At 40.9% G+C, this 15,523-nt stretch overlaps 1 protein-coding gene across 4 annotated transcripts in view; it reads right to left on the reverse strand.

Moving 5' to 3' along the window:
- Window positions 1-563: 563 nt before the first annotated feature.
- The window catches only part of brd4 (bromodomain containing 4), a 66,345-nt gene continuing 51,385 nt past the window's right edge, over window positions 564-15,523 (reverse strand). For 3 of the 4 annotated variants that reach the window (XM_063015402.1, XM_063015393.1, XM_063015376.1), the window contains 13 exons: window positions 15,281-15,409; window positions 14,964-15,188; window positions 13,680-13,900; window positions 13,166-13,539; window positions 10,702-10,803; window positions 9,940-10,329; window positions 8,385-9,125; window positions 7,755-7,861; window positions 7,502-7,655; window positions 6,270-6,397; window positions 3,721-3,926; window positions 3,284-3,551; window positions 564-2,872 (listed from right to left, as the gene is read on the reverse strand). In XM_063015402.1, coding sequence (XP_062871472.1) covers window positions 2,804-2,872; window positions 3,284-3,551; window positions 3,721-3,926; window positions 6,270-6,397; window positions 7,502-7,655; window positions 7,755-7,861; window positions 8,385-9,125; window positions 9,940-10,329; window positions 10,702-10,803; window positions 13,166-13,539; window positions 13,680-13,900; window positions 14,964-15,188; window positions 15,281-15,409 — 3,114 coding nt within the window. In that variant the 3' untranslated portion in view covers window positions 564-2,803. The remainder of the gene's footprint in view (window positions 2,873-3,283; window positions 3,552-3,720; window positions 3,927-6,269; window positions 6,398-7,501; window positions 7,656-7,754; window positions 7,862-8,384; window positions 9,126-9,939; window positions 10,330-10,701; window positions 10,804-13,165; window positions 13,540-13,679; window positions 13,901-14,963; window positions 15,189-15,280; window positions 15,410-15,523) is intronic. The other variant, XM_063015385.1, reaches the window with a different exon arrangement.

Genomic DNA, 15,523 nt, shown 5'->3' on the forward strand with positions numbered 1-15,523 from the left:
ACAGCAGAGGGCACTGGCGCTATTCACCTTGCCTGGTTGATGTCACTACAGGGTTGCCAGGTTTAGAATTTTCCAGCCAAATTTATTTATGTGAGGATACTTTATTTTAATTATTCTTTTTTTTTTTAATGTGGGATTCGTTTTAAAAAAATTTTACACAAAAAGAAAAATGTGCAGCATTGTTTTGCATAGTTTGTACCTACCTCAGAAATAAAAGATAAGCACAGATACAGTATTTTATTTTTAAAAAAGCAATAATAAAAGGAAACTTTGTCATAATTTGTCTTCAATTTCATTTTGTTTAAAATAAATACGTATCGTGAACCCAGTATTGGGAATCATATCGCATCGTGGGTAGAGTGTATCGTTACATCCCTAGTAATGACCTGTGGAAAAGAAGCCTGAGGTTTTTGTGAAGCATTAACTACTTCACACTCCCACAGTGGAGGTTTCATCTTGCAGTTTACTTTAATATGCAAATTGGCGCTTTCATGAGAAATTAACTACGTAATCGTACATAAACCCTCAAATGCGATGATCTTAAAGAAAACAACCAGCAAACGTATTTTTGTTTCCTTTTAATTTTCTATAAAAGAGATGAGTTTATATCATGATTATAACAGATTGAATCATTAACCTCGATAGCTCACTCACATACCAAACAGTAAAATCGAGGAAAATGTTTCACACAAAAAAGAGAAAACAAAATAAAATACCTGAATAAAGCAAACTCTCTGCTGAGATGCAGCTCAGCACAATCTCTGGAGAATCCATATCTATGGCACATAATGTCTGACTGTTACCAAGGAAAAACAAAACAAAAATACATTTAAAGGCTTAAAGAAATGAAGTTTTTCTTCCATCTTTTACAAACCGATGACCAAAAAAAATTATATATATTTATTTCTGGACTTAATCGATGGTGGGGGGGGAGCGGTAGCAAAGCAACTCGTTCATGGACGCTCCGAGGAGGAGCACGCTTCCCTGTGCCACATACTGAAGACCATACCGACACATGCACACACACACACATCCATCTATTCATACATACACACAGAATATGAGTACACAGCTGCTCTTACACATCCTCTTAAAACAGTTTCAAGATAATGAAAACTTAACTGCCAGGTGAAGAGATAAGAAGTCTGGCTAAAACTAGATTGAAACCTGAATATTTTAAATGGGTAGAATATAAAATGTTAATCTTCCTTTTTTGCTTTTTTTTTTTGTTGTTTTTTGCTTTTTTTGCTGCTTTTTACACAAGCTCCCACCTACATTGCAATTTCCCTCCCCAACATTTCAGTCCCCTCTCTCACCCTCCCTACAATGTAATATATGCCAACTAGAATTGCAATACATAACAGGCACTGAAGAAAACACCATAGGAGAAAATTCAGAGAACCTGCAAAGACTTTAAACTGCAAAACCCCTGATCCACCCACCCCCAACCCACAGACTTAAAGAACATAATTTGACCTCAGGTACACTATAATTGAACAAGAACAATGAAAAAATCAGAAATGTGATCTCCCCTCTTCGTTTTTCTGATCATCATTATGTCTAGAACAGCAGTCCACTCTGGTTTTCGATCTGCAGATGAAAAACAGGAGCCATGCAAGAACCAGCCCAGTTTTAAGGAAGCTCCAGGCTCTTTGTTGGAATTCTGTAGAGCAGAGTTAGCCAGCTGATTGCTCACAAGGCTCAAGCTAAAATTACTTCATAAATGCAGTAGCGTGAACATGAACTTGATACAAACAGTACGTGTGTCTTCTTTCTCGCTCTCTCTATATATAATATGCAGAAAGCTATTACTGTATGCTTTGACATGGTTTCCAAACCAAATGATAAACAGAAATCCCAAAACAAGTGAACAAGCCCTGTTTGCAGTCCAATTTAGCATCATTGAGTAAAATAAATGAAGAATTAAAGTATAACTTAATGGAATTCTGTCTTCAATATCAACAATTGTCGGACGAATGCATATATTAGGGTAATCTACTACAACTCTACCTAAACTTTAAAGGTGGTGAGGACAAGAAAATATATAATAAGAAAAACATGTTAAATGAAGCATTTTAGGTCTAGAACTTCAGCATAGAAAGAAATGTTTGTTTGGCATAGACATCAGAGGGGAATGAAGTTAAGAGGAAAAAAACGAATTAAGAAAATACAAATTGTACAGTAGATCCTACATAATCAAAACGTGATAACACTTGTGTGTTTTGTTCATACCCCTGGTCAGTGAATATTGTGTACTGTGATGTTTGTGAGTACAGGTCAGAGGTGTAAGGCAAGCTGTACCTCCTCACCTGAGATTTTAAACTTTATGATGAGTGGACACCCTTCTATTACCAACTAATTGCTTGCTTACACATGTTCTTACAAAGAAAAAAAGGAGAAAAAGCAATACCCCTCAAACATCTGGCAGTTGATGAACAGCCTACTACAGATAATCAGTACATTTAAACTGTCACGTAGATATTCTTCCAATAATAGCAAAGTCCAACCGCTGCTCCCATTCTTCCAATGAGTGCCCCGTGCACAAGTCCTCTCTTTCCGGCTTCGGTTACGAGTTTAAATCCAGAAATAATGCCAGGGAGCTCATTTTTGTCCCAGCTTGAGGGTCCCTCTTTCCCACAATGGCTACAGGCTTCCTGTCAAGGCCTTAGCTTGCACAGTGCCATCTCTGCCTTTTAGCGCTCATGCTCAGTTGGGGTCTTTTTTTTCCCTTACTGCTTTGTCAGTCCGTTTTCTCTCCGCAGAGGAATCCATGTCTTGCAGTCTCTTTGCCACCTCTGGGAATTCAAAACAAGTTCTCTTCGAAGATAGCCATCAAATCACTTTGGAAATTCATGTCGATGGTAGCTGCCATCTGGAAGTAAACAAAGATAATTTTACCAAATGTAAATAGTAATTGAGCCATGCATGGATCAGAGCAGAGCATCTTGTTAGCCTAATGTATTTTATTGCACAAGGTACAGTTAAAACAGTCAGGAAGTTTAAATAAATTGCAAACATCAAACAAGCAGTGGGCATTGCAGCCATGAATAAAAAACACTATGCATGCTCCAGAGCCATGTGTCACTACAGCTGGTCTTTAAACATAATAATTATCGTGAGCACAAAAATGATGTTTTCCTGTCTTATCAGCTGATCACATTTTACGGAGCATGTTATAGCAAGAAGTTGTTATAGGCCAAATCCAATAAAACTTGTCAAAAACCCCAGTCAGTCTTTTTGTCACGCAGTGTGATGTATGGCAAAAGCAACAGAAAGCACTTACCGCTTCCCTCCTCCTCCTCTCCTGTTCACGGCGACGTGCCAGCTCTCTCTGCTGGTCGAGGGCGCTCTGGCTGGAGGCCGGAGACTGAGGTGGAGGCTGTGATGGCTGTGTGACTGAGGGAGCCTGGGCCTGTGTATTCTGGGGTTGAGACGGGGCCTGATGCTGCTGTGGCGGCTGTAGTGGTTGAGCCTGTGGTTGCTCGGAGCGCCTCCGCTGCTCTTCGTGGGGCCGTCGAACGACCTCCAACGAATCTTCATCGTCGCGACCACTTCAGAAAGCAACAAATCAACTTGGTCAAAACCACTACAAATTTTAATGTTTTGAATGTATTAGAGGTAGGATTTTCATTTATTGGAAAACAATAAAATAACAATGTCCATGGCAAACTCCACACTGTGTGTTCTTAAGTCAGACCATAGGACACATTTGACTCTTACCGTTGTTTCTCCTGCTCTCTGCGTAGTCGGTCCTTTTCAGCTTGCTCTGCCTGGGCCTTCAGAGCCTTCTCCCTCTCCTCCTTCTCCCGGGCTGCACGACGGAACTGCTCAAAGCTGTCGCTGCTCGACCTTACCGCTGACGAAGGTGTAGACGTGGACTTTTGCGCCAGGCTAGCCCATGAGCCCATGTTCTTTAGTTTTACATCCTGAAGGTAAACAGATTTAAAGAGCTGTTAAAGTCAAGTGTAGGTTAAATACTATGCATGGAAAAGTTTAACAAAATAAACATTTTTAATTTGATTATCCATACTCAAATGGAAAAAGGTTCATTTTCTGAGCTTTATTTACACAAAGTTTTCTAGAGTAGATATTGCTTTTGGACAGTGGTAGCTCAACAGTTAAGGTACTGAACTAGTGATAGTAAGTCCAGATGGTCCATTTCCAGTCAATTTTTATCATTTGTTGATTTTTTAAATAATAAAAAGTTGGGCATAGTTTAACATTATACAGTTAGGCCCAGAAATATTTGGACAGTGACACAGGTTTTGGCATTTTAGCTGTTTACCAAAAAATATCCAAGATACAGTTATATAATCAATATGGGCTTAAAGTGCAGACTATCAGCTTTAATTTGAGGTATTCACATCCTAATTGGAGGTAGGGTTTAGGAAGTACAGCTCTTTAATATGTAGCTGCCTCTTTTTCAAGGGACCAAAAGTAATTGGACAATTATCTCAAAAGCTATTTCATGGGCTGCATGGGCTATTCCCTTATTAATCCATCATCATTTAAGCAGGTAAAAGGTCTGGAGTTGATTCCAGGTGTCGCATTTGCATTTGGAAGCTGTTGCTGTGAACCCACAACATGCGGTCAAAGGAGCTCTCAATGGAAGTGAAACAGACCATCATTAGGCTAAAAAAAAAGAAGAAATCCAGCACAGAGATAGCGGAAATGTTAGGAGTGGCAAAATCAACAGTTCGGTACATTCTGGGGGGAAAAAAGAGCGCACTGGTGAGCTCGGGGACTCAAAAAGGCCTGGAAGTCCAGGAAAGACAACAGTGGTGGATGATCGCAGAATCCTTTCCATGGTGAAGAAAAACCCCTTCACAACATCCACCCAAGTGAAGAACACTCTACAGGAGGTAGGTTTATCAGTATGTAAGTCTACCATAAAGAGAAGACTTCATGAGAGCAAATACAGAGGGTTCACCACAAGGTGCAAACCATTAATCAGACTCAAAAATAGAAAGGCCACATTTGACTTTGCCAAAAAACATCTAAAGAAGCCAGCCCAGTTCTGGAACAGCATTCTTTGGACACATGAAACTAAGATTAACCTGTACCAGAATGATGGGAAGAATAAAGTATGGAGAAGGCTTGGAACGGCTCATGATCCAAAGCACACCACATCCTCTGTAAAACATGGTGGAGGCAGTGTGATGGCATGGGCATGCATGGCTTCCAATGGCACTGGGTCACTAGTGTTTATTGATGATGTGACAGAAGACAGAAGCAGCCGGATGAATTCTGAAGTGTACAGGGGTATACTTTCTGCTCAGATTCAACCAAATGCAGCAAGGTTGATTGGACTGCGCTTCACAGTACAGATGGACAATGACCCAAAACATACTGCGAAAGCAACCCAGGAGTTTTTTAAGGCAAAGAAGTGGAATATTCTGCAATGGCTGAGTCAATCACCAGATCTTAACCCGATCAAGCATGCATTTCACTTGCTTAAGACAAAACTTAAGGCAGAAAGACCCACAAACAAGCAACAACTGAAGACAGCTGCAGTAAAGGCCTGGCAAAGCACCACAAAGGAGGAAACCCAGCTTTTGGTGATGTCCATGGGTTCCAGACTTCAGGCAGTCATTGCCTGCAAAAGATTCTCAACAAAGTATTAAAAATGAACATTTTATTTATGGTAAAGTTAATTTGTCCAATTACTTTTGAGCCCCTGAAATGAGGAGGCTTTGTAGAAGAATGGTTGCAATTCCTAAACGTTTCATAGGATATTTTTGTTCAACCCCTTGAATTAAACATGAAAGTCTACACTTCAATTGCATCTCAGTTGTTTCATTTCAAATCCAATGTGGTGGCATGCAGAGCCCAAATCATGCAGACTGTGTCACTGTCCAAATATTTCTGGGCCTAACTGTATCTTGAAGTCACATCATCTTATAAAATCAAACCAAAAAAGGCTTTTCGTCTCCACTTGCCGTTTTGCTAGTTTACTTTGTTGCAAGGGAAATGTTTTCACAATGTCTTTGCTTAAATCAATCGTTTAAAAACAGATCTCAGAAAGCATGTAAAATTTTTTAATCAACATCATCAAACAAATGTTAAACAATTAAATACAAATCCCCCTATTAAAGTGTTCAAATGGACTGAATATGTGCAGGATTTCTGCCTTTTTAACCCTATATACAATAAAGGCAACTACTTCTTTTGAAAGTGCACTGTTGCATATTAGAAATACAGAGTAAGCGACTTTTACAGTTTTAAATACTAAAAGTACAATTTTACATAAAGCTGTCCCTTCCACCCACCTGTACCTTTTTCGGGGCCACAGGAGTCTTGGGCTCCTGTTTAAATTTATCTTTTTCTTGCAAGGGAGCAGGTGGGTCTGATGAGCGAATTACAGGTCGAGAACTGTCCAGCGGCTTTGTATCTGACCCTGGTACATAGAAACAGATCAGTCAGAACAAATACAGGCACTGAAGGTATTTTTAAGTACATGTGAATTAAGTTTCTAGTGACTGTCAGAAAAGGTTGTAGTGTCAGGAATAAGCACACATTTTTACCAAACTCAGAACAAAACCAATATATATGTTTATCATAGTGAGCTTATTAATGCATAATGTAAACATGGCAATAACAGTACATTTTTGTCCAAAGAATAAGTCATCAAAAAAATGTCAAGTCATCATTAAAAGTAAAGTCCTTCAGCATCTTTAAAAACATTAAAATTAGCGACAAAAATGTAACTACAGGCTACAAAAATACATTCTTAAAAAAATCGTTAAAGCTGTTCATCTTGGGAATGTACAGTTGTTTCAGGTCCTTAAGAATGATTTAATAAAACACAAAGACAACTTGAGTAAACACAGTTAAAATGATCAATTATTAAAGCACAGCAAAGTGGATCCAACACTAACTGGTCCTTGGTTAAAAAAAAAAAAAAAAAAAGTAAATGCCTTCTTAGTCAATAACCCTTTTAAACACTAGAATGGCTGAAAGTTCTCAATGAGGAGAGTAACCCTTTTTCATGCCAGCAATCAGACGCAATTACAGGGCTATCAATGTGAAGTACGTTTAAAGAGATCAACAAGCAAGACATTAAAAAATGAGAGAGATCTGCCTGGTTGTTACAAAAACATTTAGGAAGCTTTGTTACATTAGCGAATAGCAGAGGGAGCCATTATTTACAAAGGACTGTATATTCCCAGATGCGGTTGGTCTACCAAATGTCTTCAAGTGTGCACCGATGACTCATTCAAGAGGTCACAAAGCAACAGAGGCAAAAATCTAAGGAAAGGTATGCTTTGCTTGCCTCAGATAAGGACAGCATAATTGCGTTATGTATTGGGATTTTAATTTTTATATTTTGGCATTACCAACATAAATCCCTTTTAGTGTGCTTTAATACCAGCAACATGGTCATTTCTTTCCTAAACCCCAATTCACAATGACAAAAACCAGTTGGATAGTAGGTATCAGATCAAGAATAGTTTTGACTAGCTAATGAGACAGGTTTAAAACCGCAGCAACAGGAACTCACTGTGCTGGCCATGGCCTGGTATGTGTGCCTTGCTGTCCAGCTGTTTGTGAGATTCCTGTCGTATGGGCGGACTGAATGACTCACTCATCACTGGCGAGGAAGGCGTTTTCTCCTCTTTCAAAGCTCCAAGAGGTGTGGGTCCCCGCTGTGGCTCCTGTAAGGGAACAACGAAGCAAATCAGTCACACTGACATGTCAGAGCAAGCAACTCAAAAGCATGTTAATATGAAGTGGTGCAAATGAACGACACTTACTTTTTTTGGCTGCATGTTGTTCGGAGGAGATTGATGGACTACAGGAGGGTACTGGGGAATCTGAGGGGAATGAATCATAAGAGGGGAGGGGTTTTCTCTCAGGTGCCCTGTTGGAAAAAGACAAGCTTTAAACATTTGATATTGTCCGAATTATAATCCCTGTGAGCACTCTGATCAATCCAGCCAGTGTTTAAATGTATTGCATAATTTTATTTATTTATTAGGATTTTAACATCATGTTTTAAACACTTTGGTTACATTCATGGCAGGACAGATAGTTACTGGTTACACGAGATTCGTCAGTTTAAGTCTTAAATGTCAAACACAGTCATGGACAATTTAGTATCTCCAATTCACCTCACTTGCATGTTTTTGTACTGTGGGAGGAAACAGGAGCTCCCAGAGGAAACCCATGCAGACACAGGGAGAACATGCAAACTCCACACAGAAAGGACCTGGACCGCTCCACCTTGGACTCAAAGCCAGAACCTTTCTGCTGTGAGGCAACAGTGCTACCCACCGAGCCACCCAATTTAATATATAAAGCATACACACTTGCACACTAATTCGGTTCACCTAATCACTTGTGTGTCATTAAGTATTACAATTAGTCCCTGTGTCGTGTCTTACCTGTATTGTAGGGATCTGTCTTGTGTTGCCGTGGAGAATGATGCTGTTGCTGAATAATTTGCTGCTGCACTTTAGCGGAAGTCATGCCCACTTTGTGCTGTGGTGGCGGTTGCGTTGGCGTGGTCTGAACTGGGCCTTGAGAGAAGGCCAGCTGTTGCTGTTGGCTTTGTGATTGTGAGGCATGCTGCATGTGTCTGGGTGCATGCTGGGGCATCTGTGGCGAAGGCTGATGTGACTGGGCCGCTGGAGGTTGAGTCTGAACGGGCAATTGAGCCTGGACCGGCAGCTGTGACTGCACTTGTACTGTCTGCAGCAGGGAAGCCTGGCTCTGCTGCTGCGACTGGCGGCCATGGAGGGATTGCATGAGCGACGACTGCTGTTGCTGCTGTGGTGGTTGCTGCTGGCGACCTTGCTGTAGGTGCTGCAGGTAGAGCTGGACTTGGCTAAGCTGTATGGGGGGCACGGGCTCCTCATCATCCTCCAGCAGTAACTGTGGAGGCTGAGAAGAAAGGAGCCCCTGTGGGGTGAGCGTGGGAGGGGACGGTGGTCTCTGACGAATGGGCTGTGGAGGGTGCAGAAGGTGGGGAGGGAGGTGATGCTGAGGTGGAGGGGGTTGCTGAGGCTGGAGCTGCAAAGGCTGTTGGGGTGCCGTGGTCTGTGGTGGTTTGGAAGGGAGGGGTGCTGCTCTGTTGCTGGGACGTGAAGGCTGCTGAGGCATAGCGTTGTGCAGTGCGGCTGAGACTGAAATAGATGGACATTTGTGTTTAAATACGAAGCTTGGAAGCAAAAAAAAAAAACCTCTATTAACATCTCTAAAATGCTGCCCAACTTAACACAAGTGCTCCTGCTTTTAATTTCTGTTATTTAGATATTCAAATACTATTCTTGTATATAATGGATACACCAAAAAAACAACACATTTATACTCAATCGACCTTCTAACAGAATTACAGCTTAATTAAAAAGAGGCTCTGCTGTTTGGTATGAGCAAATTAAATGCTTTAGTGTAAAAAAACATAACATATTGTTGTGCAACAAGGTAAAACAAGGTATACAAAACCTTACAGTACTAATTACAGATCCTAAACAGCAGCTGGTGCAGTGGTAAAACATGCTAGCACATTACCGCTGTTAGTGCCTGTCCCAAGCAGGGATAAAAATAAGGAAGGTTGCATCAGAAAAGGCACCGACATAAAATGTTAATATATGTGTTAAAAGCAAACATTTAATATAATATCATAATAAAACTCAAATAGCTAGTCCAAAGCTGTCTAGAACTTCATTTAACAATATCACCCTTTCATATACAGACTTTGGATAATTGTTGATAATTTAACAAGTTCTTGGCCAGTGCTGCCAGATGTTCTGACTATTAACAATATAATAAAACATTAACTGTGACATATACTTCTAATAATTTAGCTAATTAAAACCCCATTTATAATATTAATGAGCTATGCAAAGTGTAAAAAACGTGCTGATATGCTAAAACAAAGACACTGCAATAAACAACTTGCCTCAACTCAGAGCAAGATCAGTCTTGCAGCTAACTTACCTGGGGACTGAAGAATGGTGTGCTGGTTTAAAAATGGGTGTGTATCAGGTGAGCCAGGGCCACCTGCAGGGTGAGCATTTAGATGAGGGGGGGCAGGAGAGGATGAGTCATTTGTGTGGTGGGGCAGGTGCATTAGGGACTGGCCAAAGTGGGGCAGAGAGTCAAAGGTATTCTCCAGCATCTGGGAGGACTCCAGAGCCGTGACCTGAGGAGCCATGTAGGCTGCCGGAGACATGTGCTGCTGCTTCATCTGAACAGCAGGCTGCAGGACTGGTGCCTGGGGTTGAAGGGGCATCTGGGGCTGGGTCATGCCTGGAGCAATCGTCAGGTGGTGGATTTTCTTGCCCTCTTTTGATGAGTGGCCCCTCTTTTTCGATTTGGAAGTCATTCCTATGTGTAAAAAAACAAAAACAAAAAAACAGTGAATGAAAATTTGCCCATAATTACAAACAAAAGCTAAAAATATGCATTTAAGTAAACAAAGCAGCAGAAAGACCCTAAATAAGACACACAAAAGAGAAGCAAAAAACTCCAACAGAAAAGCAAAACAGGCATTTTGGGGTTTTTAAAATAGTTTAAAAACTTGTCAGTTTGTGTTAATTGATAATAGTGATAAAGATGGGGGGGGGTCCTCAATAAAAGAATAAAGTAAAACTGCCAAGATGATTAGTTTCCTGTACTTTACAACCACATTGTGTAAATTTTTCCTATGTATTAAACTGATAGGTAAGCACAGCCATGGACATGGTGCTTTTTCCTTACCATTCTCAGAGTCCTCGCTGTCAGACGTGCTGGATTCACTACTACTGCCAGAGTCTGACGATGTGCCTTTCGTTTTAGTGCTTAGAGCTTCCATGGTCTTCTCTGCAATTAAAAAAAAAAAAAAATTTTATATGTAAAATAGACGACATAGCTACATCTTATCAATCAACAAGTTCTATTAGCATGACTGTTTATATAAGTGTTGCCAAACATTAGGAAAAGACAATAATAGAAATATTAAACAAAAACTAAACAAATACAATGTTACTACAAGAGAAAGCAATAATATCTGTTGTGCTGAGAACGTAGACGAATATCTGTCTATACGTATCAGTGCCCACACCACGAGTGACTTGTATATATACAGGGGTTGGACAAAATAACTGAAACACCTGGTTTTAGACCACAATAATTTATTAGTATGGTGTAGGGCCTCCTTTTGCGGCCAATACAGCGTCAATTCGTCTTGGAAATGACATATACAAGTCCTGCACAGTGGTCAGAGGGATTTTAAGCCATTCTTCTTGCAGGATAGTGGCCAGGTCACTACGTGATGCTGGTGGAGGAAAACGTTTCCTGACTCGCTTCTCCAAAACACCCCAAAGTGGCTCAATAATATTTAGATCTGGTGACTGTGCAGGCCATGGGAGATGTTCAACTTCACTTTCATGTTCATCAAACCAATCTTTCACCAGTCTTGCTGTGTGTATTGGTGCATTGTCATCCTGATACACGGCACCGCCATTGGATGCACATGGTCCTCCAGAATGGTTCGGTAGTCCTTGGCAGTGACGCGCCCATCTAGCACAAGTATTGGGCCAAGGGAATGCCATGATATGGCAGCCCAAACCATCACTGATCCACCCCCATGCTTCACTCTGGGCATGCAACAGTCTGGGTGGTACGCTTCTTTGGGGCTTCTCCACACCGTAACTCTCCCGGATGTGGGGAAAACAGTAAAGGTGGACTCATCAGAGAACAATACATGTTTCACATTGTCCACAGCCCAAGATTTGCGCTCCTTGCACCATTGAAACCGACGTTTGGCATTGGCACGAGTGACCAAAGGTTTGGCTATAGCAGCCCGGCCGTGTATATTGACCCTGTGGAGCTCCTGACGGACAGTTCTGGTGGAAACAGGAGAGTCGAGGTGCACATTTAATTCTGCCGTGATTTGGGCAGCCGTGGTTTTATGTTTTTTGGATACAATCTGGGTTAGCACCCGAACATCCCTTTCAGACAGCTTCCTCTTGCGTCCACAGTTAATCCTGTTGGATGTGGTTTGTCCTTCTTGGTGGTATGCTGACATTACCCTGGATACCGTGGCTCTTGATACATCACAAAGACTTGCTGTCTTGGTCACAGATGCGCCAGCAAGACGTGCACCAACAATTTGTCCTCTTTTGAACTCTGGTATGTCACCCATAATGTTGTGTGCATTGCAATATTTTGAGCAAAACTGTGCTCTTACCCTGCTAATTGAACCTTCACACTCTGCTCTTACTGGTGCAATGTGCAATTAATGAAGATTGGCCACCAGACTGGTCCAATTTAGCCATGAAACCTACCACACTAAAATGACAGGTGTTTCAGTTATTTTGTCCAACCCCTGTATGTGAGAAGGAACCACTGATGCAAGGGAATTTACTTGTACTTTAGAGAGACCTGCTACAATGAAGGTAATGCATTTTTCCGGGAAGCTTATGATTATTTCAGCATGGCTTTGTAGAAACAGCGTGCCCAGCCCAGATCTGTCTCATATGGCGCATCATGAGAACAATCAGACAACTTTGACCATGGACTGTTGAACAACTTTAGCCTTGTTATCAAGCAAAATTGAGCAAAAACTCCACTACAGCACATGAAATTCTAAATGTGTTTCTATTTGCAAAATACCAATAGGCTGGTCATTTAAAACATTGAAAAACTTTAATCAATAGATTGATTAAATAATTTACTGGAAGAACTGTATTTCATACAGTTCCGTACAAACTGTAATTCGGAAGAACTGTATTGTTTAGTGGAGAAGTGATACTCAAGCTGATTCAGTGGTCAGAACCAATTCTATATTGTTTGATCGTGTTGTCAAATAAGTATTTTATTTAAACACAAAAGCACCCTTCAAACTGGTTCAGAAAAATGAGCAGGATAAAAATTTCAGAAAAATTCTAAAGGGTATTATTTAAAATGACATTTTCTAAGTAAATAATTTTTTTCCTTCCTCTGAATTCTTCTCTGAATCTACTTCCACATCCCAACTGTGACAGTGCCTTGACCAGACAGCAGAGGCTACATTTGCACCAGCTCTTACCGGTGGTGGGCTAGTATATTAGACTGCTACATCACCCGAGCGTACTAAAAACCAATGTTAAATTAGGGCTTAACTATGTTTATCGTTACATCTCTACACCTACTTCACAGGTTCACATGACAACAGTGACAGATTAAAAGCAAAAAAACTAACCTGGAGGTTTCTTCTTCTTGCGTAGACATGATGAAACGTATCTTTCTAGCTCCCGAAGTGTGGAAGGTTTTAGTGTCTCAAAATCGATCTCAATCTCGTCTGGGTTGGAGTTTTTGAGCGAGGGTTCGCGGGATTGAATGATGTGAACGACACGTCCTAGTTTGTCTCCAGGAAGCTTATTAATGTCTAAACTTAGCTGTCTCTTCTCTTCGTAGGACATGGGCTTACACTTTTCTGGAGGCACCAGGCCGGCTGATCCTGGTCCACCAGGCAAACCCAGATCATCCACAGAGTCGAGACCTGGCACAGCCTGCAGATTGGGTGGTGCAGGGCCTGGAAGTGCCATAGAGCGGTTGTTCTTCAGGCTCTCCTTTCTACAAAAGCAAGAAAGAAAAATGTATCCATTTTTTAAAGAAAAAAACAACATTCCTTTAAATTGCATACTATATAACTATATAAACTTGAACATCTTGGAGGTTGAAAGGGGCCTTCCTAAAAAAGTTCCCCGTCTTACCTGGGCTTCTTGGTCTTCTTGGACAGAGGATCCTTGTTGTTCTTGCTCTTTTTCTGCGTTTGGAGAGCAGGAGGAACCTCGAGGATCTCATCCAGTGCAGGAATGGCTCCTTTCTTTTTGTGCTTGTCCTTCTTCTTTTCCTTTTTGTCCTTTTCCTTCTTCTTTGGTTTACTGGTCTGGGGTTGGGAAAGTGCTGCCAGCTGCTCATGGACTGCCTTTAGCTGCATGACAGATTTAAACAGTATGAAAGGCAGGTTGCAACAGACACTGTGCATAGATAATTAAATAAACAAAACATTGTAGAAACAATATTTTAAAATATTGCAGTCAAATGTTATATATATATATATATACTGTATATATAATATCACCTTGCTAATCAACTATTTAGCTTTATATAAAGAGCAATCAGCAAGTACTTTGAAAAGAAATTATACTTGTTAAAATCCCAATAACAGCTGGTGTTATTGGGGGGATGTTGGAGCATGGAGTCACCAAACTTGCATGTGGATGTGTATTGTGTGATATTATTGAGCACAAAGAATTTGCATTTTTTCCTTTTGCTTAAATATGAAGGAAGACTCAGTCAAACTTTTTAAAGGAACTTATGTCAGAAAAAAAACATCACCAGTACCTGAATGCTGAACTAGTTTGTGTTGCATTAAGCTATAATGTCAACAAATATCTTGTTAACTTACTCCCTCAGTGACGTGTTTCAAATTTAATGGGTTACCAAAATTCAGGGTTAATTGACGACTAATGTCAGCGGGTGTTTGCTTTCAGGTTTAATGCAAAAACTAGGAATGCAGTCTATGGATCTGTCTGGAAAATCTACAGAGCTCTCTACAAAGACAGCATTTTCACGTCATCCTCCCGAGAAGAAGTCTGTCTGAATTCTTAGATACCTTAAAATGCTGCCTACTGAAGTGCCTTAATTCTAAGCGATAATCTGACTAAATAACGAGGGAGCATCTGATGCTTCCTTAGTGGCGAAGGCAATCCCAGCATTCAGGAGATGTTAGATGGCATGCCTGCAGGTTGTACTGCCTCAACCCATTGGTTTGAATGGCCTGAGGCTAACTGTGTTAGCTTAGTAAGCAAAAACTACGGTGACATAATCGCTGTCTAAGTAATGTGTCTAAATAATCTGCCTTATTAGTTCAACGTCTTGTTAGAATCCTCTCTAATTAGGCAGCTCTCTAGGTTTTTTAACAGACCCAATGAGCCTTAGAAATACAGTTTTAAACATATAATTATCATAATCAATCATAACGCTCATCCTACCTGCTCCTTCAGCTCAGCCAGCCTCTGAGCTCTTTCCTCTTCTGAATCATCAGTAGAGGACTCTGACTCTGAGGAGGAATCACTGGAGCTGTCAGAGGACGAGGCAGCGTTGATGGGTGGCTGTGGTTTGACAGGGGCAGCTGGGTGAAGCACAGGTGCAGGAGTAGGGGTAAAAGCCTCCTCAGGCTCATCTGGCATCTTAGCAAAACGCATCTCAAACACGTCCTGTGTGTGCAGAAAGAATTCTCCTTTGAGCTAAAATAAAATACCTCTAATGTTTAAGATTAATCAGCATGCATGGAAGCACATTTATGTACCTGAAGCTTGCGTGCCATGGCCACAACCTCATGGTCTGGAGGGTTGTACTTGTAGCAGTTAGAAAACATTAACCGCACATCTGCAGCGAACTCCTGCGCGTCTCTGTACTGCCTGGCTTCCAACTTGTCCTAAAACCAGCAGAAAATGTCAATGAAACACACCTGAACAAGGCAAGTTTACACCTTCAATTGGTCAGAAATAGCTATGAATCTACATAGGTTACATTACAGATATTTGGCTCT

The sequence above is a fragment of the Trichomycterus rosablanca genome, chromosome 2 (genome assembly GCF_030014385.1).
Source record: "Trichomycterus rosablanca isolate fTriRos1 chromosome 2, fTriRos1.hap1, whole genome shotgun sequence".
Lineage (NCBI taxonomy): Eukaryota > Metazoa > Chordata > Actinopteri > Siluriformes > Trichomycteridae > Trichomycterus > Trichomycterus rosablanca.